Genomic DNA, 26,857 nt, shown 5'->3' with positions numbered 1-26,857 from the left:
TAATTTAGTACGTAGTTAATATAACTTTTAAAATAATAATTTTCACATTTTTTTACAATCCAATAAGTGTTTAATAGATCTATTTTTATAGAATTATTCAATAAAATAATTTTGCAAATTGAGCGTTCAATAAGTGAAATTTTATAAATTGAAGCATTCAATTAGTTAAAGTAAAAATTGAGAAGGTCATAAATTTTTTTTTTCTGATAAAATACATGAGTAAATTCATGAGTAAAACATTAGATAAGTTCGATCCATGGTTATTGGGCCTCCTCTTAAGAGATTGTTCAGTTTGATACATTGAACTTATATTAAATTTAAATTATATGTTTAATTTTGATATAATATGGTAAAAAGATTTCAACTTAATCTGAATGAGGTAGCTCAGTAGCAAAGAGTATTTGTGAGGCTAATCACTATAGCTTAAGTTATGAATTTAATTCTTCACAACATAAACTCCCGGACTAGTCCCTTTGCCTTTGATCTACTCTTATTTCTTTTTATTCAACTTCTTACTCTCATTTTCTTTCCACTCAAACACTCCTCTTTTCTTCACAACTACTCCTCTTTTCTAAATTGACTCTTTATTTATTAAGGGAAGACAACAGTAACATGAAAAGAAAATCTAAAATAGGATTGATTTGCATAAATATTTATATCCTAAATTGATTAAAGCTTAGTAATTTTTTGTTTAATTGGACAAGAAAAATAATTAAGGGTTAAAATTGATTTGAAACTTAATTTCACTTCTAACTGAACATCCGAAATAATTAAAGGGCTAAACTGACATTTGCCTTTCCATTCTTTCTACCTTAATCTCTTTCTTTCGCTATAAATTTCCTTCCTTCCAACCGAGCAGATTTATTTCCTTTCCGTTTTTCTCCACACGCTTGAAGCATCTTCTCTCCCTCTGTTTCTTTCACAGTAGCTTCTCAGATTCTTTGAACTATTCTTTTCTTTTTTTTTTTTGGTATAATTCTTTGAACTATTTTCAGTGTATAGAACCACAGCCTAAAAGAACCAAACCCTATTTTCAGGATTCAAGAACATAAATTCTTAAAATCTGATTATAGAATTTTCAATTGCAATGGTATTTGTAATATAAAGATACATCACAGTACAGAAGAAAAGGAAAAAAGAAGCGACAATGTCAGAAAACGATACAGAAAAGAAGGTGGCCGATAGGTATCTAAAGCGTGAAGTGCTTGGGGAAGGTACCTATGGTGTCGTCTACAAAGCTATTGATACTAAGGTAACGCTATGGTTTCTCTTCACTGCACCCGTATTTGTGTTTGCTTTTGCATCTGCTATTATGGTTATTGTTATTACTTCAGCTAAGGTTGGAGAGATTTGTAACATATAATTCGTAATTTGTCAGCTCTAGAGGTTTTAATTACTCTTTAATTTGGCTGATGATACTACAATTTGTTCAATCTCTGGTCTTTTTTCATTTTTATTTCTGGGTATTGAGAATAAATTGCCATTAAGTATTGCAATAGATTGGAATAAGTTATTAATGTGCTTTTGGGCAATCAACTAAGCGTAGTAATTCTACTTTTGTTTATTTCGAGAGGCTCATTGTGGAATTTTTTGAATCTTTAGCTGCTTCTATTCATTCATCAAATAGAGCAGTGTATTTCAAATGTCTCTTTTGCAACTTACTTCTAGTTTGACTTCAAATGGATTTTGAAGACGCAAAATGCAATCTTTCATTGCCTTCTTCAGGATTTTCATCTTCCGCTCTGTATAATGTTATTTGTACATATTTTTGTTTCATCTAATTGCACTAAATAAGTTTTATATGGATTTCAGATACTAAGTATTAATATATGCTAATTTTCAGAACTCCAGTAGCCATTAAAAGTTGTATGACAATGTATTTTATCTGATTGATAAGTTTTGTGAGTGTGCAGACTGGACAAACAGTGGCAATTAAGAAAATTCGGATCGGGAAGCAAAAGGAAGGAGTTAATTTTACAGCACTTAGAGAAATTAAACTGCTTAAAGAGCTTAAAGACCCAAATATAATTGAGTTGGTTGATGCATTCCCTCACAAGGGGAACTTACATCTTGTGTTCGAGTTCATGGAGACTGATCTTGAAGCAGTTATTCGTGATCGAAACATATTTCTTTCACCAGCTGATATAAAATCATACTTTCAGATGACATTGAAGGGACTAGCTTTTTGCCATAGGAAATGGGTCTTGCATAGGTATTGGCTTTGTTCTGAAAAGCTAGTTTGTGGGATTAATAGTTGCTAGATATCATCTTGATATTTTGTAATTGTGATTTACAGGGATATGAAACCAAACAACTTGTTGATAGCTTCTAATGGACAGCTTAAACTTGGTGACTTTGGTTTAGCACGTATATTTGGAAGCCCAGATCGCAAGTTCACTCACCAAGTCTGCTTCTTCTTGTGTTGTTTCTGCTTATCCTTTTCAGTGTGCAAGCGCAAGCTTTTTTATTTAAAAGGATTTTAATAAGTAAAACCCATATTCTGACTCAAGTTAATATTTTCCTTCACATACTTAGCAGCAGAAAATGCTGCTGCTTATTGACATAGTGGAACAATGCATAATCTGTTTTGAAAGCTTCATGTTAACAATAAATGTTCAATCTGGAACACTAAAGTTCTTCTTCATTGTATTATTCAATCAGGAGCGCTGACATTCTTCTTCATCTTACTATTTTGTTACATACTTTAGTTGATTAAGCTTTGAAGGCAGAAACTATATTCCTTTTATTGTTTATTGTTCTGTAGATGGACTTGACTTTGCATATTCTATTGTAGTTATTTTCTAAAAAAAGTTCGTTGCCTTAACTTACCTTAATTTAACTTATTAATCATTAATAATTTAGAAAATTAAACTTGCAACTTGAATCACCAATGGACAGGTCTTTGCTCGATGGTATAGAGCACCGGAACTATTGTTTGGCACCAAGCAATATGGTGCTGGAGTTGATGTCTGGGCTGCAGCCTGTATATTTGCTGAACTTCTCCTGCGCCGACCATTTCTGCAGGTATATATTCTGTGTTTGGTTCTTCTCTTAGAATTTCATCATGTGTTTTCACTAGTGCTTTTTCTTCGAATTTGGTCTCTTAACTTGCTTTGTACAGTTTCTATTTCTGTTTTTGTAGATCATACTTTTTGCTTCCTGTTGAGCAGAGAAATGTTTGCTTAGACCTAGTAGAGAATATTCTTAAAAACTTGAGTCTGATCATTGTACTATTTGATTAGTTTCTGAATAGCTTGGTTGGATCTTTCTCTTTTAAATTTGAGAATGCGTGTTGTATTATCGCTCTGATCCTAGTTGAATTCTTAGATTTTAGAATAGGCTAAAGCCTATTTGTTTGTAGATGAAACAACATCCATACAAAATCTTTACTTCAATGATATTGTTGTTGACTCTTGATTTAGATATAAGAGGGGTCTCCTGTTTTTGTGAGTAGTGGTGGTTAGAGAGATCTTTTGGTAAGTAAGAGGTTTGGAATGCGGTTCCTAATATGGCAGGAAACCAGGCTTCTAGATTTAGTTCTATGTAAAATTTTATACATATGATAAGATATAGAACGGATTTCCAATTGCTTATTTAGAATACATGAAATAAAAGTTCTCAAACAATTAGTCATTGCTAGATTTATAATTGAACTATTGCAAGCCTAACAATCAATGCAAATATTATTATTCAGTGCATGAGAATAATGATTACAAAGAGAATAAACAGAAAAAAAACCCATCAATTTAAATGGAAATTTTCTGAACTGAAGCTTTGAGGCTTTGTCACTTCCGAAATTATATATATATATATATATATCTCTTTGTCCTTTTTTTTTCTTATTTTAAATTCTGAGGGCTTATTGAACCATTGGAAAATAGAACAAATGCTCTTGAATTGCTCTATACATATTTTATTGTGATTTGACATTCATTCCAAAAGGAACTCATCTCCTTAGCATGCCTGCATATTCTTTGAAACGTTTTGATAGAATGCAACTATAATGGTAGCATTAGATCACTGTTTGAAATACATTCAGATTGATAGTTGGAAAAATTTTAACATCATTACGCATGCATGCTCGAACTACTATGTACACGTTACTGTATGGATGCTGAAGGCAGGATTTATAATTCCAGTGGCTTATTTTGTATTTTCCTTTTAACATTTTAAGGTTTAAACAACATTTTTTTGTAACGTTGTGGACTGAGCTTTTACCTTTTCCTTTTCCTTGGGCTTCAGAAGTCCTCTACATTAAGTGAAACTAGACTTTGAATTCTCTGAAAGGTTTTGGGTAAAATAGAATCGAATTGATAGTATTAGATGGACAATTTGGATATCATTATGCATGCATGCATTCTCCAACTAATATGTACATGCTACTCTATGGATGCTGAAGGCAGGATTTATATTTCCAGTGGCTTATTTTGTTTTTTCTTTTTAACATGGAGGTTTAAACAACATATTTTGGTAAGGTTGTGGACTGAATTTTTACCTTTTCCTTCCCTCTGGCGCTTCAGAAATCCATTGAACAACACGTTAAGTGAAACTAGACTTTGAAAATGTGAAATTTGAATGTATTAACACATTTGTATACTTGCCTTTTTATTGATTTTGCTGTGTTTACTCAACTTTATATCAGATTCCATCGCAAGGTGATTTACTAATTTTAACTCACAGTGCTAGATTCTATCTACTATACACATAACTAGTACAAGTTGTTATGTGATTTTTTTACGACAATGGTTGCAGTTTATATCTTTGTTGATGGTGAATGCAAACCTTTGTTTACCCGTTATGCATTGGCCAACCAAATGATTGACGTGATGTTTATAGGTTTTGGCTCAGGTCATCAGAGTTGGAATTTGGTGAAGTCATTTGCTTCATCTATAGATCATCAATGATTATTTTCTAATTTGATTGTGGGGAGATTTTTTTAATGTTTTAGATAGGTCAAGATTTTTGAGCCAGTGCTTACTTTAAGCATTAGCTTCTCAAGAAGTGAGACGACATGTATCGTAATAGATGATGTTTCTAGGTTGACTTCCTTGGTTAGATGTGTGTTTTAGAATTGAGCTTTGACACCTCTAGGTGTTTTGTTGGGTGGAAAATTCCAGGTTAAGTTTGACTTGGGATCTTGTGGCTTAGATTTTTTAATAGTGGGTTCTACATAACAGCCATTATGTTATTTTTAGCCGGTCATTATGCCATGGGCTGTTTCAAGATAGATATTTGGGAATCACTAATGAATCGCTAATGGAGAAGTGCTACAGGTGTACTTTGTGACAGGAAGATATCTAACAAGGTTAAAGGTAAGTTCTATGGGACAGTGGTGAGACTGACAATGCTATATGGGAGTAAATGTTGGGCACCGATATCTTTGTCATCTTGTGGTTGATGAATAATAATTTCTATGAAGGATGGTTTTTTTTTCTATTATCTATTCAGTTTGTGTCTACATCCACATTTATCTTGATTGTTGTAGTTGGTTGAAGTTTTTTAATCGGATTTCAGTTGAAGTTCCTCATAACTGTAAGGTTTGAGAATTTGCTTAGATCTTCAGTTATTTGATATTTTTTGGAGAGATCTTGTTTTTCGGTTTATGTTAAGAACTTGCAGGATTAGCCAGTTTATTATTATTATCATCATTATTATTATTATTATTATTATTTTTGAGATGGGGAAGATATGTTAGTTTGAGTGTTAAAAGCAAACGAAGTATGACTTAGACGTGGAAAAAAGCTGGCATGTTTAGACATTAATATAATCTATAATTTTTGTACTATCTCTTGTAACTAGAGCTATATGAACTCTAAAGGAATCAAAAGAGTTGCAACTTTATTGAGGTTCATTTTACAGAACCTGCATTGCATTGAAGGATGTGTATCACATTCAAATAGGCTTACACATTATTAAGAAAGACGCTGTTAATTGTATGAAAAGATTGCACCTGCAGTTCACTAAGATGAGAAACTCCAGTCTGCCAATCAGTTGCAACGCCAGTCCATTAACACCACGAAGAGACTGCACATCTAGTACACCAATATACTGATAGTACTCAACTTGGGCATCATCAACAACACCGTCAGGTTTTCCAACATCATCTTTCTTGCAAATGTTGACGGCCAACTTGATGGTGCTGTTGATGGCCAGTTGCAGTATGTTAATGTGCTTAATTTCCTGCTGTCGGTGTCTGTAGACTGGAGTTGTAGCTGATTGTCAAACTGAGTTGCAGCATCCCTGTGGATTGTAGGTGCAACTCCTCCGTGTTATGTGTTGTACTTCTTGCAATGTGTATATGTTTATTTGATTGTGATACATATTTTCAATGATTATAATTTAGAATTCATTATTATACCGAAAATCAAAATGGTAAGGCAAAGAACACAACTCAGTTTCTGCAAAATGAACCTTGATAGGGTAGTAACTTTTATTGATTTATTTTGATTTTATATGGCTCGAGTTACAATAGAGAGAGTGCAAAAAAAGGTAGATAACAACTTAACTAAGTATGGCTTAGATACGGAGAAAAGTTAAACATGGTTTGGCATCATTGTATCAACCCTTTTCCAATTGGATAAGATTGCTGAAACGTTTTGACAATTAGGTAGTATCTTCAATGGAGACAACATATGGTCAAGACGAATAGAATCATTCCGTATTTGGTGGAACCTATACTTCAAGAACATACAGGAAGGTATTAGGTAAATCTAGGCTACTAATGTTTTCTAATGTGAAAGAGATTTAAATCTAGGCTTTTGTACTCTTAAGGACATCTTTCAATGCTTCAATAATCTTGTTGCTTTTGAGGCATCACTCAAAATGTGTGAGAATATTGTGACTGAAATAGCTGGCATCTCCTACCTGTTGTGTTCCTGGCATATTTTTGGGTTAACCATTGGTGAAGAAAACATTTTTCTAATTGAAGAATTCAGAGCTAATGCTGTCAATCTCACTTAGCTTTTACTTTTTAGTCTTAACTAGTGCTACAATTTGTCATTACATATAAGTAGCTGGTAAATATATCTTTTTTTTTTTTTTTTTTTTTTTTTTTTGTGAAATATGTTTTTGCCTGGTAAGTTTTTGATGATTACAGCACATTTTTTTTTTGTCACTTTATCTGGCTAATTATTTTTATATTTATGACTCATTTTCTTATGGAATAACATTTCATTTGAAATGTAACAGGGGACAAGTGACATTGACCAATTAGGAAAGATATTTCAAGCTTTTGGGACTCCAACACCTTCTCAGTGGCCAGATTTAGTATACCTCCCTGATTATGTGGAATACCAATCTGTTCCTGCACAACCTTGGCGTAAATTGTTTCCAATGGCTAGTGATGATGCTTTGGATCTGCTATCAAAGATGTTCACTTATGATCCAAAATCCAGAATTTCAGTAGAACAGGCATTAGAGCACAGGTATGAAGAACATTGTGAAGGGGAAATCTACGTTACAGTTTGTCTTTTTCTCATATGTATTTTCTTCTAGGTACTTCTCATCTGCGCCCTTGCCCACCGTGCCAGCTAAGCTCCCTAGACCTGCCCCAAAGCGGGAATCTCTGAATCCTAGGGCTTCAGATTTTAATCCACCAGATGGACCCACTGTGTTGTCACCCCCAAGGAAGGCTAGGAGAGTGATGCCAGATCGTGAGGTATTTGATGGAAATGCACAACTAGCTGATAAGATTGACGAACATGGTGAAAGCAGACAGGCAGCTGGGAATTACACAGGCAGGAATGATCAGGTGCCAATGTCAATAGATTTTTCTGTGTTTGGAACAAGACCAATGGGCAGACCCACAATTAACAGGTAAAACTATATCATTTAATCAGTTCCGTTATATTTGATGCTGGGGAAGAGCTTAGGCCAGGCAGTTCTCAACAATTAGGGGTGGAATAGGATGATTGTGGTTGAAAGTTGAAACAATATAAAATAATTGGTTTTAGAGAAAGCTTTAGAATTAAAATTCTGAATTGAAATAGAAAATACAATACATAGGCTGATTGCTATTGTCCTATTTATTGTAGTTAGAAGCTTAGCAAATCAAGGACTCTTACTATTTCTCATTAATTAATTAACATAATTAATTAGGAAACACAAAAGATTAAAAGCTATTCACATACTTCATTAAATAGGAATGTTAAAGGAAGGGAAGAAAAAGGGAAAAAAAAAAAAATTGAAACTCCTACTTAATTATGTTGTATGCTCCTGCATCATTCTCCTTGGATCAGAAAAGAAACCTTGACCCAGTCCTCATGTATGGCTGGATCAACTCGATTCAGCTCTTCCCAGAAATCTATATGCTTTAGAGCTTTTGAAAGAGCAAACAACATCATAAGCCATTGAAATAATGTATACTTTTTCTGGGCAAGGAAAGTTGATTAAACAAAAAACTTTTTAAGCCTTCCATTAATTAGGTATTTTGCATGAGATGTATGTCAACTGCATGAGCTACTTGCATCAAACAATTTGCTTGGTTAGCTAAAGTTGCACTAGGAATAAGTTGCATGACAGACATTCCTTATTGTTGCTTATTCTTTTGGTAATTCATTGCTATAAATATCCATAAGCAAATACTTATTGAAGAACAATAATCTTCCTTTGTTTTCTCAATATATGAAATGATTTTAAGTTTTCCTTCAAAAACCTTTTCTACAAAAATTATTTAACTTTTTGTTTCTGACTAAACTTTGCTTTGCATTGATATTGATCAGAGTAGATATTGGAAACAAAGGATTCTATAGTCGACTTCAACAAGTTTGGGACTAAAACTTAGTTATGGTTGTTTTCTCAATTTCAATGCTCCAATCTTTCTTCTTCTATTTTAGGTGTAGTAAGAACCTGTTGAATAACAACACTTTCTCCTTGGATAGGTACTGGGTCAATTTCTTTAACTACCTCACCATTATCCTTGTTGTAGATTGGTTCCATAAAGTCCTTGTTGGTGCCTTCACTGTTTTGAGCATTCAAATAAGAGACTTCTTTCTCCTTTTGACCCTTCTTAGGGTCATCGACATCTATCGATATCGTTCTTTTCCAGTTGCTACTTTTCCGATCTATTTCAGCAGTGAGATATTCATAAAAATCAGGAATTTGAATAGAAACTAATAAATTAGGATCAGAGCCCTCACCAACTGCTCTTCTAATCATAATGGTTTAAAACCTGACAAGCTTCTCAGAACACATTGAAGTGAATCAGATTATGGGCATTTGTAGTGGAATTTAGTATCAGTTCTTTGTACTTTAATGTCATTAATATGATATCTTCAGTGGCTTTCAGTTTAAAAAGTCTTTGTTTGATTAAAATTTCAGGTTTCAAATGCAATTGGCAGATATTGTAGTGCTTAGGCCTAGTTTGGACTGAACGAGTTGCATAAATGTGTTAGAAATTTCACCACTGACCATTCATTGCTGGATATAAAAACCAAACAAAAATACCCTGAACAGGGGAAAGTTGAAATATTTGATGAAGATTATACCTGTAGAAGCTGCAGAAGTTGAAATATCATTTAAAAGAAAATTCAGTGAAAATTTTAGTGTGATACAATTAACACAGAGCATATCACTTCTACTTCACCTGATTAACTCGTGTTCTTATCTTTCTCAAAATTCAACTGTCCAGGGTGAGGAGAAATACGTGCGCTGACTTCATGATAAGGACTTGAGGGGTTCTCGTTCTGAGCCAAGAATATAAAGCATATTTCATAATAATGACCTGATGTGAACAAATGGTTCCATGGAAGCATGCCTCCTTATGAAATTACCACATACCTAGGAATAATTTTTATTGGCACTGACCTTTTTTTACTTTAGAATGGAGGTAGGAGTCGGTCTTGGTGCAAGGAGATAGGGGAAGATGATAATTAAATAAAGCTTTGGTGTAAGCTAAGAGGGCCTTACTTATTGACAGTAGGAATGCAAAAGAGAATATCCGTGGCACCCGAAAGGGTTAATTAAAAATTAGAAAAAAACATCGTATAGCTCGTAGATGAATGGGATATGGCCTGTTACTTGAATTCAGTATAATCTTAAAAAGCGTTGAAGCTTGTTTTCGAAGTTACTGATTTGACACTGGAAAATGAGTTTCATTGGTGAATAACAATCATCTCACTGCCTATCATACAAGTATTATGAATTTTCCATGACAGGCTACAGAAGCATTTTTTTTTTTGTTTTTCCTTTGAAGGTTGCTTCTATGAATAGATTAAGGACCCACAATTAGTAACCTTCTGCAGTTTGCTTTTGTTCTTCAATTATCTCTTTGATTGGCTTATTATTTCTATATTCCTTCTAGCTTTCAAGCATAATGCATTGCATAAAAGTTGTTCTGAAAATCAAATATTCACCACTTAGGTTATAATTATTTCAATGGTTATTTTCTGCTTTTCTTTTTTAAAGCATCTCAAGGAAAAAAATTTTAACCACAAATCCAGACTAGTTATCTGTTCTGCTACAATTATATCAAGTGAAGTTAACTTATCATAATTTGCTATGAAAAACATATTGACAATAAATAATATCTATAGCTTAACGTGTTCATATTATTGCCAGATTACATCATACTTTTAATTGATAATAAATGGAGTGGGATGTAGATCGTCATTATACTTTAACCATTATATTAAAAATAAATGAATCAGATTACAAATCCATTTGATTCACATTTAATACAAGATAGATCATATTCATATAATTGTCAAAAAAAATTTTCCCCAAAGCACTTCATTGTTTGGGAAAATGTCTTTTATTAAAACTTTATGGGGCTTACCCCTTGCACTTCAATCCTCATATCTTGCCTTGGTTGTGGAAAAGAAACTGTCTCAAGTTTTTCCCTTTTTGAAAATATTTGTAAATTCTCTTGCAGCTTTCCCTTTGCAAATTTTATTGATGATGATGTTCAAGGAAAATGCAAATGCATACTTCCACAACTGGGTTTCCAACTTTGCCCTCAAGTTTTCCTGCAGATTTACAAATAAAAAGCTCATTATAGCATGTAATTTAAATTGTGTTTTAAGGATAATGTGGAAAAGAGATGAACTTGTTTTTTGAATCATTTGCATAAAAAGGAAAGTTAGATAATTTTTAATGTAGAGGGAGAATTTAAACAGTGCTTGCTCTTCTTTGTGTGCTTTTGCTGGCGGCAAGTTGGCCTGTACAGCTGTTGAAAAAAAAAAAAACATGTAAAGAAGAATTCCTGTTAAAAATTTTGGGCATATTAGATATAAAAAATCATTCGTGTTTAAGATCTATGCACCGAGTGGTACTAGAGGGAAAAAATATTATTGATTGGCATGGGAGCAGGTAAGGAGGAAGCAAGTATTTGGTTCTTGCATATGATTCTTATTACTTTATCGCTCGAGCGCGGGTAGGGATACTGAGGACTAGTTATCCTTCCAAATCCCATTTTTATTTCCCTTCAAAATTGATTGAATAAGAGATTATCTGTTATTCTTAACTAATAATTTTAATAACTATAAGGATATTTTACCATTAATACCTAAATTCCTTTTTTATCCTTTCAAACATCATGTATTTAGTTGCTTATCCCCTCATTTTCACTCTCTCTAGTATGCAATGGATTAAATATTATGGATTCTTTTCTTATTCGCATATGATTTCTAAACATTGTGTTAGGGTAGAATGGATGAAGAGGACAGATTGAGTAATTGGCCTCCTACCACTTTTATTGAGGAAAATCATAATGAATTTCAGGGTTTGGATGTATAGATTTGAGAAGGTTATGGGTTCTTAAATTGAACTGAGGTTGAATTTATGGATGTTAAGGAAAAATAATGGCTATATGGTGACTGTAATAATTGGGTATGATTAAAGGAGACTCCAATTCAAAAACTTAAGGTTGAGATAGTTTTTGTAGAGTGTTTAATAGTTATGAATGAGGTGGACAGTAAACATTTACTGACCTTGTTATAAGGTGAATTTTAGGGGCTGATTAGATTGAATATAGTAGGGGAATTTGGTGGCCTTTTATACTTATGAATGGTAATTGTTTTCACTAGATGTGGATACCTTCACCAAATTATCTATTTTCAGAATCATATGAAATTAGCTAAATGATATAGGTCATGGAAACTCAAATGCTAACACCTATAAAGATTAGTACTCCTAGATAAGAAACTAAAAGTTTTTTGTTAAATTTGAAATTCGACGTTTCTAATTAGGACGATTTTACATAGGAGACAATTTAACACAGAAGAATTACAATAAAAGATGTAAAATATCAAAATTTCTGTCAGTATCTTATAGGTGCTCTTTAATACATTTTCTCCATGATTAATTATTTCTTCTCTCTCTCTCTCCTTAGTGCTTTATTCATATTAGTGATCCTTATATTACCCTTATGCAGCGCTGACAGATCACATCTAAAGAGAAAACTAGATCTTGAATTCCAGCAGCCAGAATAGAATTCATTGTAATCATTAACTTTTACTGGATTTGGCGATTGCTTATGCAGATATATCGATCCAAGACATGAATTTATGAGGTATTTAATGACTTTTGAGTTTGTTGTAATTATCCGGCAGTATTTCCCATTTCTTAAATCGGCAAGCAACAGGTTTTTTTAAGCTACTTTCATCTAGTTAGTAAAGATCGTAATTTTTCCACATGTTTTAGGTTGTGACACACAAACATGGGAACAGAGACTATTTCCCATGGAAATATTGTGATAAAAATTATGGAAACAAACAACCACCCTTTTTTATGGTTCATTCTCTTTAAGAGAATTTCCATGCAGTCCTAAAAATCTTTTAAAACTTTCTCACATTAATATCAGCTTGAGAGTAGGTGACTGGTTTGATGTGCTTAAGATACAATGACATTTATTGTTTACTATGTAGCTACTGACCAAAGAGCTAAATTAGAAAGCTTTATTATGAAATTTCTATAATTTGGCATACTTACGGATTTTTTTTTTTCATTTTTCTTGTGGAATTTGCTGTTCAACTCTGAGTTGCTCTCATCTAATCTTGAAATTGCATGACTTGTATCTAACTTTCCCTTTTCTGATCAAGTGAAATTTTCATGCTGTAGTCTCTGTAATTTGCTGCATGTGATTGACTCATTCTATTCAATGCCAACAGGTAATTGGGACTAGAGAATTAATTTTGTTTAATTGAACTGTGAATTTGTGTAGGACATGAAGTGCATGGCTGTGTGGCAAATTTTGTGATAATAGGTGAAACTGTGCCCTATGAAATGCATTAGCTCAAATAAAGTTTTCTTATTATTGAGAGAGAGAGAGAGAGAGAGAGAGAGAGATGTATAGTGTATTGGAGTGATTATCCTAGTGCAAAAGGAAATTATTCACGTGAAAATAGAGATGTCAACAAGTGCCTGTATTACCCTTTTTATTTTCAACTACAGAATAGAACTTGCCTTCTCTTTTAACCTATATATAACAGAATATAAGTATTTATTATAATTTCTGGTGTTCTACATACTTTATTGCCATACTCAGGTGATGTTAAAGGTTTCCAAACCATGGCCTCAAAAATAAAAAGAGAAGGCAAGTCAAAAGAGTTTATTTTTGGGTTATGTTAAAATATAACTACTTTATTTGTTGGTTTTTAAAATAAATTATTTTGTCCCATATCTTGATTATGTTCATCTATATTGTCTTTCCCTCAATATTTTCATTTTTTGTCTTTAAATTTAAAGAAAATACTATGATACCCTTTTGTCAATTATCCTATATCTTCCCTTTCCCTTCATGTTCGTTCTCTTTCTCTCTGACCACCTCTCTTCTTCTTCCAAAAACTAGTAATATGATTCTACTAAATCCATTCCAGGGCTGAAGTCACCCCTGCTATCTGGAGATTGTATATTACATGAGTTTGGCAAGATTTTAATATCCCTCCATTGCTCTTCTTTTATTATTCTTTCACTTTTTTTTTAATATATATATATATATATATATATATATATATATATATGAAATCCTTAAAGCTATATCATGATTTGTTGTTGCTCTGTTTTCATCTACATATCTTCTGTGTTGTGTATGACAGTTGCATGTTATTTGAAATGCAATTAACTCCTCTTTTTTAAGACAAATTTTATGAGGCCGTAACAATAAAATGAGCCCTCAATATTATGAAATTAATTTCTTTTTCTACTCGGTTATGAAAATCTTGGCTTGCGTTTCCAATATATTACTAATGAATTGAATATACATAAGTTGAAAATGCAAAATAATGCTGAAATTAAACAAATAAGACAAATTTGCTTTGAATTCAGTTCTTGTTTTTAGAATATGTTGATATGGCACTTTCTTTAAGAGAGGAAGACTAATATTTTAGCATTTGCTTTTATCTCACTTTGAGAAATTTTTCAACATTTCTTCTTTTTTTAATCACTTTTTTTTCTCTCCCATAATTTATTATTAAATGATGATTTTCTTTTCATTTTTATGAGTTTTAAGATTTAATTATGGCATTTGAAGAAATTTAATTATTTCAATTACATTTTTATGAATTTTAAGATTGAAGAATAAATGTTTGAATATGTAAAGTCAAAGCAAAACAAATTACTAACTTGAGTCGAACTAAATTAAATAAAATTAATTCAGTTTGTAATTCAATTTTTTAATCTGTACACTTAGCCTCGTTTATATTTAACGTTAATTATTATTTATAATTATTATTATTTATAATCAAACACTCGTCATCTCTGTTAACCCTAAACTTTCACCCTTTATTTGGAAAGGAGAGAAAGGAAAATATTAGAGAAAAATAACGAGGAATTATTAATTTTCGTCCTATAGTTATTTTTCATCCTTGTGTGTAGATAAAATGAAGCAAGAAAATAGATTTATTTTCCTTTATTTGCAAAAATAAAATTTTACAGGAAAGAAAATATTATTATTGAAAATTGACAATTATGTCCTCACTTAAACAATAAGGTATTTTAAAAACAGTTATAATTTATTAATTAATTGGAGCATTTGGGTAATTCAATAAAAATGAATAAAATTTTAACTTTCCTCCATTATTTTCTTTTCAAATTGGGGAGGTCCAAAATATGTGGACGTGGATAAAAAATAAAAAAATATTATTTCCTTTAATATTTTCCTCTGCTTTCCCAAACAAGAGAAAATGTTTTCATAAATGTTTTTCATAGTTATTTTCTTTTTTTTTTTTTTTCAAATAGTCCCCTCCAAACAAGGGGACAATTCGTGATGGATCGTGAAAATAAGTACATATATCCAAGCAATCATCAAATGTGTTTACAATCTAATGTTAGTTATCGTTATTCTTCTATTTGATTATTCAATACCTATAACCAAACAATGATCATTTCCATCAGCCCGAATATCATTACAATTTTTTGATTGTTTTAATCCTGAATTGCTTATCATCAGAAACCATCTCAGAGTTCACAAGTTCACCATTTTCACTATCATTTATTTATAATAAGTTTAAACTTACAAGAAAACTTATTTTTATGTGATCATTTTATGATAACTTTTAAAAATAATAAATAAAAATTAGATATAATTATAAATTAATATTTTTATTTATCTACTACATTAAAGTAAAAAAATAATATATACATTAATATATACACATATACGTATTTATTAAAATAGCCATTTTGCATTTTAGCAATAGCCATTTCATAACAATTATCGATCACTAACTACTAATAATTTGCAAGAGTCATCAATATTGGCTAGATAGAATGTTCGAAATTTTTTTTTCCTTTAATTATAAATTTCCAGTTTAAATCTTTGATATAAAAATTGCCACTTGTGGACTTTGAATATGGTGGTTATAGATCCGGAAGCAAAAAAAAAAACTTTACCATATCAACAACCACAAATTACCGGTGGTTATAGGCAAAAAAAAAAAAAAAAAAAAAAAAAAAATCTGCAAATAGTCGATGGATATCAATAACCAGAAACACAGTAAACCAAACACGATATAAAAACATTACCTTTCGAAAAAAAAAAAAAAAACGATATAAAAACAAATAAAAATTACTTTTTAAGCTATTTCCTTATTATAGAAAATTTTTTTTAAACATTTAAAAATAAAAATAAAAATAAAAATTTTTACATTTTAAGAAACAAAGAACTAACACCGGCCTCTCCACTAGGACAAATGGGCAATGTTTCTTCAATAAGTAAACAGACTATAAGTCTCTAAGATGAGTTTTGAAATATCAAAATTCAACCACTTATTCCAGTTTAACCTTCCGTTTTATTTCTCCCTTGTCCAAAGTCTAAACTGGGCTTTTACCGAACGGAGGTGGAGTAATTAATGAGGATGGTAGTGTCCTTCGTTCCACAACATCTTTTTCTTTCTCCATTGCTTTTGGTGACCTGTGCTGAAAAGGGTAGCCCTGCATTTTTATTTTCTGCTTTCTACTCTTTGCCTTTTTTTTTTTTTTTGTTTTTTGTGAAATTTGGTTTTTTGTTGCAATTCCAAGTCTGAGGTTAGGTGTTGAGCTGTTCTGTATGCTTATTGTTATTATTCTCATCTTCTTGGCATATATTAAAATTTTGATTCTTGACTGCTTTTGCTTGATTTTTAAATTGAAGAAAGAAAAGTTTTGTGTTCATTGAACCTTTGATTTTGTTGACCCAATGTGAATGTCAAGGTCATAGAGATGTCTTTTAATGGAATATTGTTTATGGTTACGGGTCTCCTTTGACTTGTGTTTTTATTGTTTGTTTTTTTATCAAGGTATTGCAAAACTAAGTTCAGGAGAAAGGTCCGAGTTTTTTATTTTGTCAAATCCTGTTCTTTTTTAATTGCTGAGCTTTTAGCTAGCCTTTTTTGTTTTTATGACAAGCTTTTTCATGTTTCATACTGGGCAATAGGCAGTAGTCTTTTTCACTGTAATTATTTTGCAGCTTCCAAGTGAAATTGGTTTTGTTTGCTTAACTTTTTCTTATTTTACCCATTAAAATGTGATTGAACTTCAATTCTATGCAATGGTATTAGTCAATTTGGCATTCTTGACATTATGAGACTAGTTACTCTGAATGTTCCTGCATGTATGTAGCTGTATTTGCACCTTTATGAATGTCTTTTTTTCTTTTCAGGATATTCCCATATAAATGCCATAAAATTTCAGAAAATTCTATGCATATTACTCAGGATTAGGTGAGCTGATATTGGAATCATGTGTGGAAATTCATTGTTTTTGACTTCAGATATTGTTTAATTCTGTTCATCAAAGACTTTTGAAGTTAGAATTGTCCTTAATTTTCCATTGTCTGATGGAAGACCTGACAGAGGAAATACTATCTTGCCTTATTGAAGGGGACATACATATTTATTTCATTCTGATTTTTGACTTGTCTTTTGTTTTTTTTTTGGCTTGAACTTCAAATTTATTGTTAAGAAACCCATGCTGCATTATAACATTTTTTTCTAGTGGTGATAAGCTTTCTCCTTAATTGCCAAAATTCAAGGGGTTGAGTTGTCTAATAATAGTTTGGAGGGTTGTGCGAGAAATGCTAGCCGCAAGGCTGCATTGTGTTAATAAAGGAACAAAGCATTTTACTCTTTGTTGACAATTTGCTTTATGAAATGTGGAATGGGGAATGATATCCATTGGACTACCTGTTTATGTGTGTGTGTGCACTCTGGAGTTCCCAGAATTGTATAAGATGCAACTGGTATCACGGGCACTTGCACTGAAAATGTAGAAAGTAAATATACTTCTTTCAACTGGTATCATTCACTTTGTATTTTTCAAGGAAATTGTAGGGCTTAACACTAGTGGTATGAAGGCAGGAACTTTTGTCAGTTTTCCAATTATACTAGTCAAGATGATCACACCAATAAAAACTTGGAAAAAGAAACAAAGTAGGTGGATATGTGGAATAATGGTAGTTTGCTAATAAACAACCGTGTACATGAATACTCCAATCTCAACCACTATTATCAACAAATAAGATATTGACATGTCATGTGAACCGACTGATTTTTACACGTTGTCATCTTCCAGTGCATAAATCTGCATTTGTCACCTTTTTGAAATTTGAATTAAATCCAGGTTAAGAATCACATGCTTTTTTTATGAAAGTTTTTTGAGTGTTAATTGACTGCTGTTAGCATCTATATATATCTGTCAATGCGGGAGACTAAAATTGTTGCCACTCCTCATCTCACATCACAGTGAATATTTTAGAAGTCTTTCCATAAGTAAAATTTCGAACTCAAAATGTACAACTTTTCAACTTGCAATTCTATGCCATATAGAAATTTTTTGTGGCCTATGATTCCCCATGCCAGGTACTGCTATGATCTCTTGACTATGAATGAAAAGTGTGTTGCTTTCCTTTTCATTTGTGCATACTTATTCCTTTGTTGTGCTTATTGTACTTCTCCATTTGAGTGTGGATTGTTACACAGATTGAAAATTCAGAAGGAGCGAGCTGGTATGTGCTTGTATTATGACTGCTTAAGGCCTATATTCTTTTAATGATCTTTAGATGAATCCATGAATAGCTAACGTTGTGTGAGCATAGCTTTTCAAACCGAGGTACCACAGCATGGTGAAGTTACATAATGGCTATTTGTTTCCTGAGGTTCCTCATAAGATCTCATATTTCCCTCTCGTTAATTAGTTTTGGATTTTCTTTTTACTCTTATAAACAGTTCTCTAGCTTTTCTTTCTTATTTCCAGAGTAATATGTCAAGATTTTTGCTTAGTTTGTAGTTTAATGCAATTGGTGGACTACTCACATTCCTTATGCTAATGGTTTTGTTTGGCTTTGAACCAGATAGCTTCAACATGTTGAGAAATACCCAGATGCAAAGTTGATAAGCCTAGGAATCGGTGACGCCACAGAGCCTATACCAGACATCATAGCAGTCAGCATGGCAGAAGTAATCATTGCTTCCTGCCCTTTTAAATTCAAATTTTGTTCCTTAACTCCCAATAGTGCTGAAATATGAAATATGCCTAATTTTATTTGGTGTTTGGTTTGAAGAGTCTGGAATAAAGCAATTCTGCTTGAGTTGAAGAAGTCTAGTTTGCATATAGAAATTGGTAGAGGTGTTCATTAAACTACCCAAACCGCTCAAGCCGATCCAAATCGATCCAAAACTGCGGTTTTAAAAAATTGATAGTTTACTTTGGTTTATGAAATTTAACTGAGCTTTTAGTATGGTTTCCAGTTTTGGAGTCAAAACCGCCCAAACTAAATCAAACTGTATATATATATTTCCTTTTCATTGATTAATTTATATTGGATAGTAAATTGTGGGATTAGTTTATATTGGATAATAATTAAAACTTAATATCATATTAATTAAGTAAATTATATAATTATTTATAAAAAATTCAAATGTTAAGATTCATGGAAAATAGATTCGTATAAATTGTGGACAATTTATACATGAGCAAAACTATAGTTTTTTGTAATTTTGTTCGTACTAAATATAGAAATAAATTAACATTTAAATTCTATATTTATAAATTGCTTAATCAATGTCTTGTTGTTTTAAAATTTCTCTTCAAAAATATTTTTACAAAAAGTATTTTAAAACTTTTTTCTTGACTTATATTTTACTTTGCATTGACTTTAACCTAATCAAAATGAATATTTGAAATAAAGAGATTTATATAGTCGACCCCCACTAGTTTGGGATTAAAGCTTTGGTTGTTGTTGTCGTTGCTTAATCAACGTCTCATTGAATATATAATCTTTTTTAGACCAAACTTACAATAAACATTTAAAAAAATTAATTTGAAAACTTTGAATAGCTACTTAAAGTCATTTTCTATATTTAGTATAGTCTTAATCTTTTATTTTTTTTCTTATTAAATAGATGAATAAGTTTAATTTCTCTTCTTTTAAACCGCCCAAACAAAATCAAATCACCATTAAAGGTTTGGTTTGATTTGAAATATTCATGGTTTAGCTTGGTTTAGTTTTAATTTTTTTCAAACCACCACTTTAGGTTTGGTTCGATTCTTACCTCAAACAGAACCAAACCGGTCCACTAACGGCCCTAGGAACTGGTAAAAACTTTTTCCACTCTTCTGTGAAGAGAGTGATATATATTAAATAATAAAAGCTTAACTGGATTCCTCGACAAACTCAGGAGGCAGTTCTGGAAGTTAGCAACCAGAGCTTCACAGAACAATTATTAATTGAGACCAGAATTGAATATGTGTGCACTGTTCACAGTTGGCTTTTATTTTCTGCCTCCTGTAATTTTTTCAAATTCACTGGTGCAAATTTCCTAATCTTAACCTTGAACAAACAAGTGCAAACTGTTTGAAACATGCCCTACTTTAGCTATCCTCATATCAATATCAGTTTTCTGGACATGTTAATGAGCTGAATAGCAAAGACCAATGGTAAACAGTATACGATGTGCATATAGTTGTTGATGTTATTAATGATTTAAAGTTCAGTATCTCTCTTATCTTATTGTTCCATGCTCTTATCTCTAAATTGCTCGAGAAAAGAAGGTTAGGAGTTGATTCTAAATGATGTGGAATAATAGCTTCAGGATAGAAGAAAATGAAATTTTTTTTCATCCTGACAGATAATGAAAAAATTTTCTTTTGCAGCATGCTCGTGCCCTTTCTACAGTAGAAGGTTATAGGGGATATGGAGCTGAGCAGGGGAATAAGGTAGGAGTATGACTGTTACTTTTTGAAAATTTATCTGTTTTTTGCGTGCTGTATTTTTCTTGATTCTATTGTATTTGCTCGGTTCTTAATTTTGCAAGTGTTGGTGGTAATACCATTCTGTTTCTGCATCCAAGTACATTTTATGGCTGTCTACAGTTTTTGCATAAATGGAAAATTTTAAAGTCTACCATGCTGTTGATCTTTAAGTAGCAACTTATATATTTCAATAAGCAATCTGTTATTTCCTGCAATTTCTTTACGTGTACTGTGTGCAACAAAGTCTGCAAAAGGTTAAACATGTTTGTCATTGGCAGGCATTGAGAAAAGCAATTGCAGAAACATTTTACAAAGATGTGCAGGTAAAAGATGCAGAAATTTTTATATCAGACGGTTCACAGTGTGACATTGCTCGCCTTCAGGTATCCAATCATTTAACTTTTTCTTCTTCTGTATGAACAGTGGCCTTTATATTTGATATGCTTTACAACCTCCAACCTACAACTGGAAATAATCTGTAGATTTTATTAAACTCAGCTTACTTAAACACTAAATTATAATTTCTTTACAGCTGCTTTTTGGTTCCAGCGTGACAATAGCAGTGCAGGATCCATCATTTCCGGCGATATTTTTTTTTTTTCCTTTCTATTACCTTTCAATATGATTTCTTTTTTTGTTTTAGCATTTCCAGATGATGGTAGTTTTAAGTTATCGATTTTCATTTTTATTGGCATGTTAACTTTGCTGATATATATATATATATATATATATATATATATATATATATATATATAAAATATATATTTTAAATGTAAAATTGATCTGAGACAGGCTTATATAGATACAAGTGTCATAATTGGTCAAGCTGGTGATTTTGAAAAAAAAAGTGGGACGTATAAGAACATTTGAGTACATGAAAAGTGAGCCGGAAAATAACTTTTTTCCTGAATTATCCAAAAAGAACAGATTTAATCTTCTTTTGTTCTCCAAATAATCCCACTGGTCATGCAGCAACGCGACAGCAATTGGAGGATCTTGTGAAGTTCGCAAAGGAGAATGGTTCGATTATAATTTTTGACTCTGCTTATGCACTTTATGGTAGCAATGATTCATCTTGATCAATCTTCGAAATTCCGGGAGCTAAAGAGGTAAGAGCCGACACTGTGGTTGTGTTTATTGGAGTATTGATTAAAAAGCAATTTATATGCTTAATCCATCTGTTTATTCTAAGTCGTTGAATTTCAGAATTGTTGTTTCTATTTACTAATTGCTATGTGCAAAATCTATCTACACTAAATATGTCAATTCTGCCTACATAAGACATAATGAATCTGCTTGAAGCTTATTATGAAATAGATTTATGTTATTAAAGCACATTTTTTTCCTATTATTTCTCTTCCAGGTTGCAATTGAAATCTCATCTTTCTCTAAATTTGCTGGCTTCACCGGTGTTCGCCTGGGTTGGACAAATATTCCGTAAGAACTGTACTTTTCAGTAATAAATGACTTCAATCGTGTTGTATGCACTTGCTTCAATGGAGCATCAAATATAGCTCAGGCTGGGGGACTGGCATGCCTTTCCTCAGAAGGTTTTATGGTAAGATTGGATACAGCACTTAGTTTCCTACAAGAATGCCTTCTAGTACAATAAAGTTATGTAACTGACCTAAAGTTTGGAAACTTCTTGCAGGCTGTTCATTCCATGGTTAAGTACTATATGGAGAATGCAAAATTATTACTCGACACTCTTGCTTTTATTGGTCCAAAGGCATATGGAGGTGAAAATGCCCCATATGTTTGGGTGCATTTTCCTGGTTCAAAATCATGGGATTTGTTTGATGAGATTCTAGATAAGACAAATATTATAACTGTACCAGGTTCTGGATTTGGTCCCCGTGGTGAAGAGTTTTTGAGAATTAGTGCTTTTGGACACAGAAACTATCCTGGAAGCTTCAAAGAGGCTTAAAAACCTTTCCTCTTAGGAAAAAGAAAACCTTACTGTTTGTTCTACAAATTTCTCAACTAAATAATAGAAATGGTGAATCGCCATATCACAATCTAAAGTAGCCATCGAGGTTGTGGCAGCTGCAGAAATGCTGTGATAAATGACAAAATTTCACATATTTTAATTGGATTTTAGAAACTCAAGTCTTTAAATAATAATAATAATAGTTCTTGCTGTTCATCATCTGTTTAGGATTGGTTAAAAATCCAGTCCAAAATTCTTAAATATACTCGATAACCTTTCTTCACTAATTAAAATGACAATGTTACCCTTACCTTGTGTTTATGAGCTATAATAATTTTTTTTTTAACAATTTTTTTCACTCATTTTATTTTCAATGAGATTGTGGCTACTTTCTTATGTGAATTGCCTGATTTGACATCAAACTTTAACCCTAGCATCAGATGAATAGGATAGAAACATTCTATTGATAAGAAATGACTCTACAATTGTAACTTTCAACTATGTTTCTTGTATCCTAGTCCTCAATATCAAACATGTTGCCAGTCAAATAGATAAGCAAATCAAGCATCATTAGCTGCTAATATGAGCCATTAAAAACCAAATGTACTCGAAGAAGAGAGCATTCAAGTAGCAAGCATAAAGTATATTCACTCAAAAGGGAAAAATGAAAGGGAGAAAAAAAAAAAAATCCCCTATCTATCTTATTACTTTTCAGTAAACTACCTTATTTTTTCAACACACAACCACATAGGAATGTATAAAATGTTAAGTGCTATCTCTTAACCAAGGTTTCAATACCAAGATAATATTATATATATATGATTTATTTCTTTTCTGTCAAGTAAAATCTCTTTATAGTGGAAATAAGAATGTAGTAATATAAATAGAGCATTCATAGGCATAATAAATTACAAGAAAGTTCTAGCCACGTAGGAAACTAAAGATCAAGGGTCTGGCAACTAACCAGATCAGTAGACCGGCCATTCCTAGTGGCAATGATCCTCCAAATATGTGTTTCTGATACTGCCGAAGACTCAGCTGGTTCACAAAAGGAGCCATTGCATGAAAATGATGAAGATGGTACAGAGGAAGTTAAATGATTGCGTGTATCTGTCTGCATAATTGTGATACTGTTGGCATCTTTAGTGATTATATGGAGCTGTCCAAGTAAACTAGCTAGTAAATAGGAAGATTCTGAGTTACTACAGTCAGAAATCGGAATATCTCCAAACAGAACTTTCCATGTATCATTTTGGTAATCATATACCTTAATTCTAGCACTATCAAGAGAAGTAGATGGTTCAAGTGCATACAACTCGCCTTCAACAGTGACACTCAATTTTGTTCCTGCCTGCTTTACAGGCCAACCCTCACCCATGCCAGTTGGCATTTGATCCCATGAATTTATCTCTGGATCATAAACCTCTCCTCCAACATCAACAAAGAAAGGCCAACAATATAAACTCTGAGCTACAAATAACCTTCCACGATATGATGTCATTCCAGTTGCAATAGGCTTGAGCAAATCAGCTAGAAAAGCAGTAGGCAGCACCTGAGCTTTCGAAAATGGCATACTCGGAATTTCAGACCAGACACCAGTTTGAGGATCAAATACTTCAGCAGATTGAAGCGAGGTCAATCCAACACGGTCTCTAGCAACTCCTCCAACAACATAAAGTTTGTTGTTTAAGATGCCTGTCTTACAAAAGGCTCTACCAATGGACATCGGGCTCATCTCAGTCCAAACATTTAGTATTGGATTATATTGCCACACACATCTCATAGCAGAAGCTTTAGAAAGTCCCCCTAACACATAGAGGCAGCCATCAACAGCTCCAACGGCACTGCCATGAAAGGGTAATGGATCCAGTGTGCCTTTCTTCCTGAGCCAACCTCTTACTGTGTCAGCAATTTTGGTACTCGAACCAAACATTCGAAGTGCTGCTACACCCTTTCTGGGCTCATCTTCAGAAACAACACCGGGCATTGTTGGTAACCTTTGCCATATTCTAGACAATGGATCAAAGGCATACCATAAAAACTTTTCATCTTCGACCTTTGTTAATATATAAAGCCATTCCTCAGTTGTTCCAAGCTCTTTTCTCACATTGAACAGTTCAGAACTCATAATGGCTGATTTCCAAGCACGAGACACTAATCTAACTTTTAAGTAACAAATTCTATTAAGTCTAGCAAGAATCTGAATTGATATCTCATCAGGAAGGCTAGGAATCAATCTTGGATTCCCCTCGCAAGAAGCCGATAACACCCTCTGTCTCTTGCAAGCTTCACTCTGTAATAACTCAAAAACCTCGCCAGCTACAGTCTTGGAACCATTCACACTTAATAGAGAGCCCATTGATAACTTTCAGATCATTACAGATTTCTACCCAACTATAGTACTTGTCCAGCTTTTATCTTATTAAGTCTACTTCACATCTGAACGTGTAGAACAAGGAGAACTATCAGTATCAATCTACTTGCTAAGTCAAAGCATTCTCTAAAATGAAGTCCATGTAAAAGGGCACGTAAATTAACCGTTCACACTATTTATAAAGTTTTATTGGCAATCAAACAGAAATTTCACTTGGAATTCAAAGCATTTTCTAAAGTCCACAGACCACAATCTAGAAATCTAGAAACAAATTACATAAACCAATCTCCAACTGTAGAGAAAGGGTAACAATAAAGATACCCATTACCAAATAAGCAAAATTAAGCCCAGTAATATTAAAATCTGGCTCAACTATTCAGGAAATAGAAAAAGCATAATAAAAATGATAAATTGAAAGCTGCTAAGACCAGAAAAATGAATGATTAGCTCAAAATAAAAAAGAATTTACAACTCTTAAACAAACCCATAACTTAGCTCAAAAGGAAACTGCCTTGCTCAGTGAACCTCATTTCCTGTCTGTTTCCAGCGAAAATCCTTTCCAAGAAAATCTAAAAGAAAACTCGCTTTATTACATTTTCAGTTGGTTAAACTGGAAGAAAACAAGAAAATCAGGGATCAAAATCAGAAGGAAGAAATCAACAAATCGAGACACTACCTCTGAATTCACAGAAGACTCCTTCAAGAAATCGATGAAAAGGTTTTCACTGTTATTACAGCAGATTTGTGGTCAAAAGAAGGCAATTGATTTTTCTTTAAATATTTTATTAAGAAAAAAAAAAGTAATACTAAAGTTAGGGCAATATTGTCTTTATCGTACGCAACTTGCCACATCACTGTTCCTACGTCAACAGTATACCATATCCACGCTAAGCTAATGGTTTCCCTACGTCAACTATTTTATCTTATTTCTTTCCATTATACAAAATTATCTTTTCATAACTCATAAATGGATCCAAACTAGAATAAATAGTATAATTTTTAAAATATAAAGACAAATTAATTAATTATGTCAAAATAGAAGGACACAATTGTAATTTTTCTCTTTAAAGTTATATGTGTATAGAGTTGTCCTGTAATTTTATTAGCACTTAACAATTTAAATCTCAAATATGGGATAGAATGACAATTTCATTTAATGGATCCAAATTATAGTGATACTGTAATTTTTAAAATATAAAAACAAAATAATTAATTATATCAAAATATGAGGATAAAAATGTAATTTTCTTCTAATTTTAATTATAATTATTGTTGCTATTATTTCCAAATCAGCAATTCTCCTATACTACCATCAGCCAAGAAAAAAATAAATACAAGTTTGAGTGGATTTAAAATTTAATAATTGAGATTGAGATATATCAACAATTGAAAATGTTAACTTAATTTAAAATATTAAAAACTAAGTCATGATGATATATATGTTGTGATTCAAAAACCTTTTAAGAAAATAAAAGACAAATTATTATTTAGGCCCTATGATATGATGGAATCGATTACTTGTCTTTTGAAAAATACATTGAATGTATCCCTATGATTTGGTCCCTTTCAACTAATAAGTCATTCTATCTAAAATTTGAATATTCATGTTCTGTGGTGGAATAGAAAAAATAATTAGAGAGGGGGAATTTTTTTTTTTTCCATATTCATAAAAGGCAATATAAAAAAAATCATTATTTTATCGGTAAAAAGTAAAATTTTTTATATTTTATAAGGTAACTTTCAAAAACAAATTTAAATTAAGATCATTCTCTAGTTCCGCCGTTGAAGGAGAAATCATTCAATCCAACAGATTTATTTATATCTCTATTCATGTTCTTATGATGATCAACTTTTATAATTTCATATCAAATAAACTCCGTATAAATAAT

At 32.1% G+C, this 26,857-nt stretch overlaps 2 protein-coding genes, 1 long non-coding RNA gene and 1 pseudogene across 10 annotated transcripts; 3 read left to right on the top strand and 1 right to left on the bottom strand.

Annotated features, from left to right (window-relative positions):
* The first annotated feature begins 848 nt into the window (after positions 1-848).
* On the top strand, positions 849-13,447 carry CDKD1;3 (cyclin-dependent kinase D1;3). 5 transcript variants are annotated; one of them, XR_001046869.3, is made up of 8 exons: positions 851-1,252; positions 1,914-2,212; positions 2,297-2,405; positions 2,899-3,024; positions 7,189-7,424; positions 7,495-7,815; positions 12,371-12,508; positions 13,160-13,447. XR_001046869.3 is itself a non-coding variant. In XM_020679377.3 (7 exons), the coding sequence occupies exons 1-7, from the start codon at positions 1,148-1,150 to the stop codon at positions 10,980-10,982; spliced, it is 1,308 nt and encodes a 435-aa protein (XP_020535036.1). In that variant the 5' UTR covers positions 849-1,147; the 3' UTR covers positions 10,983-11,249. The 5 variants fall into 5 exon arrangements, 4 of the variants coding, with proteins under 4 accessions (XP_020535036.1, XP_012072563.1, XP_012072562.1 ...); XM_020679377.3 differs by lacking the exons at positions 12,371-12,508; positions 13,160-13,447 and adding an exon at positions 10,871-11,249 and having other exon boundaries at positions 849-1,252; XM_012217173.3 differs by lacking the exon at positions 12,371-12,508 and having other exon boundaries at positions 850-1,252.
* On the top strand, positions 7,822-9,022 carry LOC119371268 (uncharacterized). Its single transcript, XR_005178847.1, has 2 exons — positions 7,822-8,787; positions 8,880-9,022. It is a non-coding gene; the product is annotated as an uncharacterized LOC119371268 (long non-coding RNA).
* A 4,739-nt stretch (positions 13,448-18,186) lies between the features above and the next one.
* On the top strand, positions 18,187-22,691 carry LOC105634338 (putative LL-diaminopimelate aminotransferase, chloroplastic; annotated as a pseudogene). Its single transcript, XR_016322250.1, has 9 exons — positions 18,187-18,305; positions 18,532-18,568; positions 18,768-18,869; positions 20,566-20,628; positions 20,943-21,047; positions 21,197-21,247; positions 21,457-21,773; positions 22,028-22,222; positions 22,316-22,691. The product of XR_016322250.1 is annotated as a putative LL-diaminopimelate aminotransferase, chloroplastic (transcript).
* A 692-nt stretch (positions 22,692-23,383) lies between these two features.
* LOC105634330 (F-box/kelch-repeat protein At1g22040) lies at positions 23,384-25,782 on the bottom strand. 3 transcript variants are annotated; one of them, XM_020679376.3, is made up of 3 exons: positions 25,645-25,782; positions 25,460-25,537; positions 23,384-25,033 (listed from the first exon to the last, which is right to left on the bottom strand). In XM_020679376.3, the coding sequence occupies exon 3, from the start codon at positions 24,951-24,953 to the stop codon at positions 23,532-23,534; it is 1,422 nt and encodes a 473-aa protein (XP_020535035.1). In that variant the 5' UTR covers positions 24,954-25,033; positions 25,460-25,537; positions 25,645-25,782; the 3' UTR covers positions 23,384-23,531. The 3 variants fall into 3 exon arrangements, with proteins under 3 accessions (XP_020535035.1, XP_089581452.1, XP_089581451.1); XM_089725326.1 differs by having other exon boundaries at positions 25,460-25,578; positions 25,645-25,676; XM_089725325.1 differs by lacking the exon at positions 25,645-25,782 and having other exon boundaries at positions 23,384-25,035; positions 25,461-25,638.
* Positions 25,783-26,857: the final 1,075 nt, after the last annotated feature.

Source organism: Jatropha curcas, chromosome 8 (genome assembly GCF_041381405.1).
Source record: "Jatropha curcas cultivar XTBG-Jc1 chromosome 8, XTBG_Jcur_1.0, whole genome shotgun sequence".
NCBI classification, from domain to species: Eukaryota; Viridiplantae; Streptophyta; class Magnoliopsida; order Malpighiales; family Euphorbiaceae; genus Jatropha; species Jatropha curcas.
Note: the sequence above shows the minus strand (reverse complement) of the source record. Positions and strands in the feature narration are given on the sequence as shown.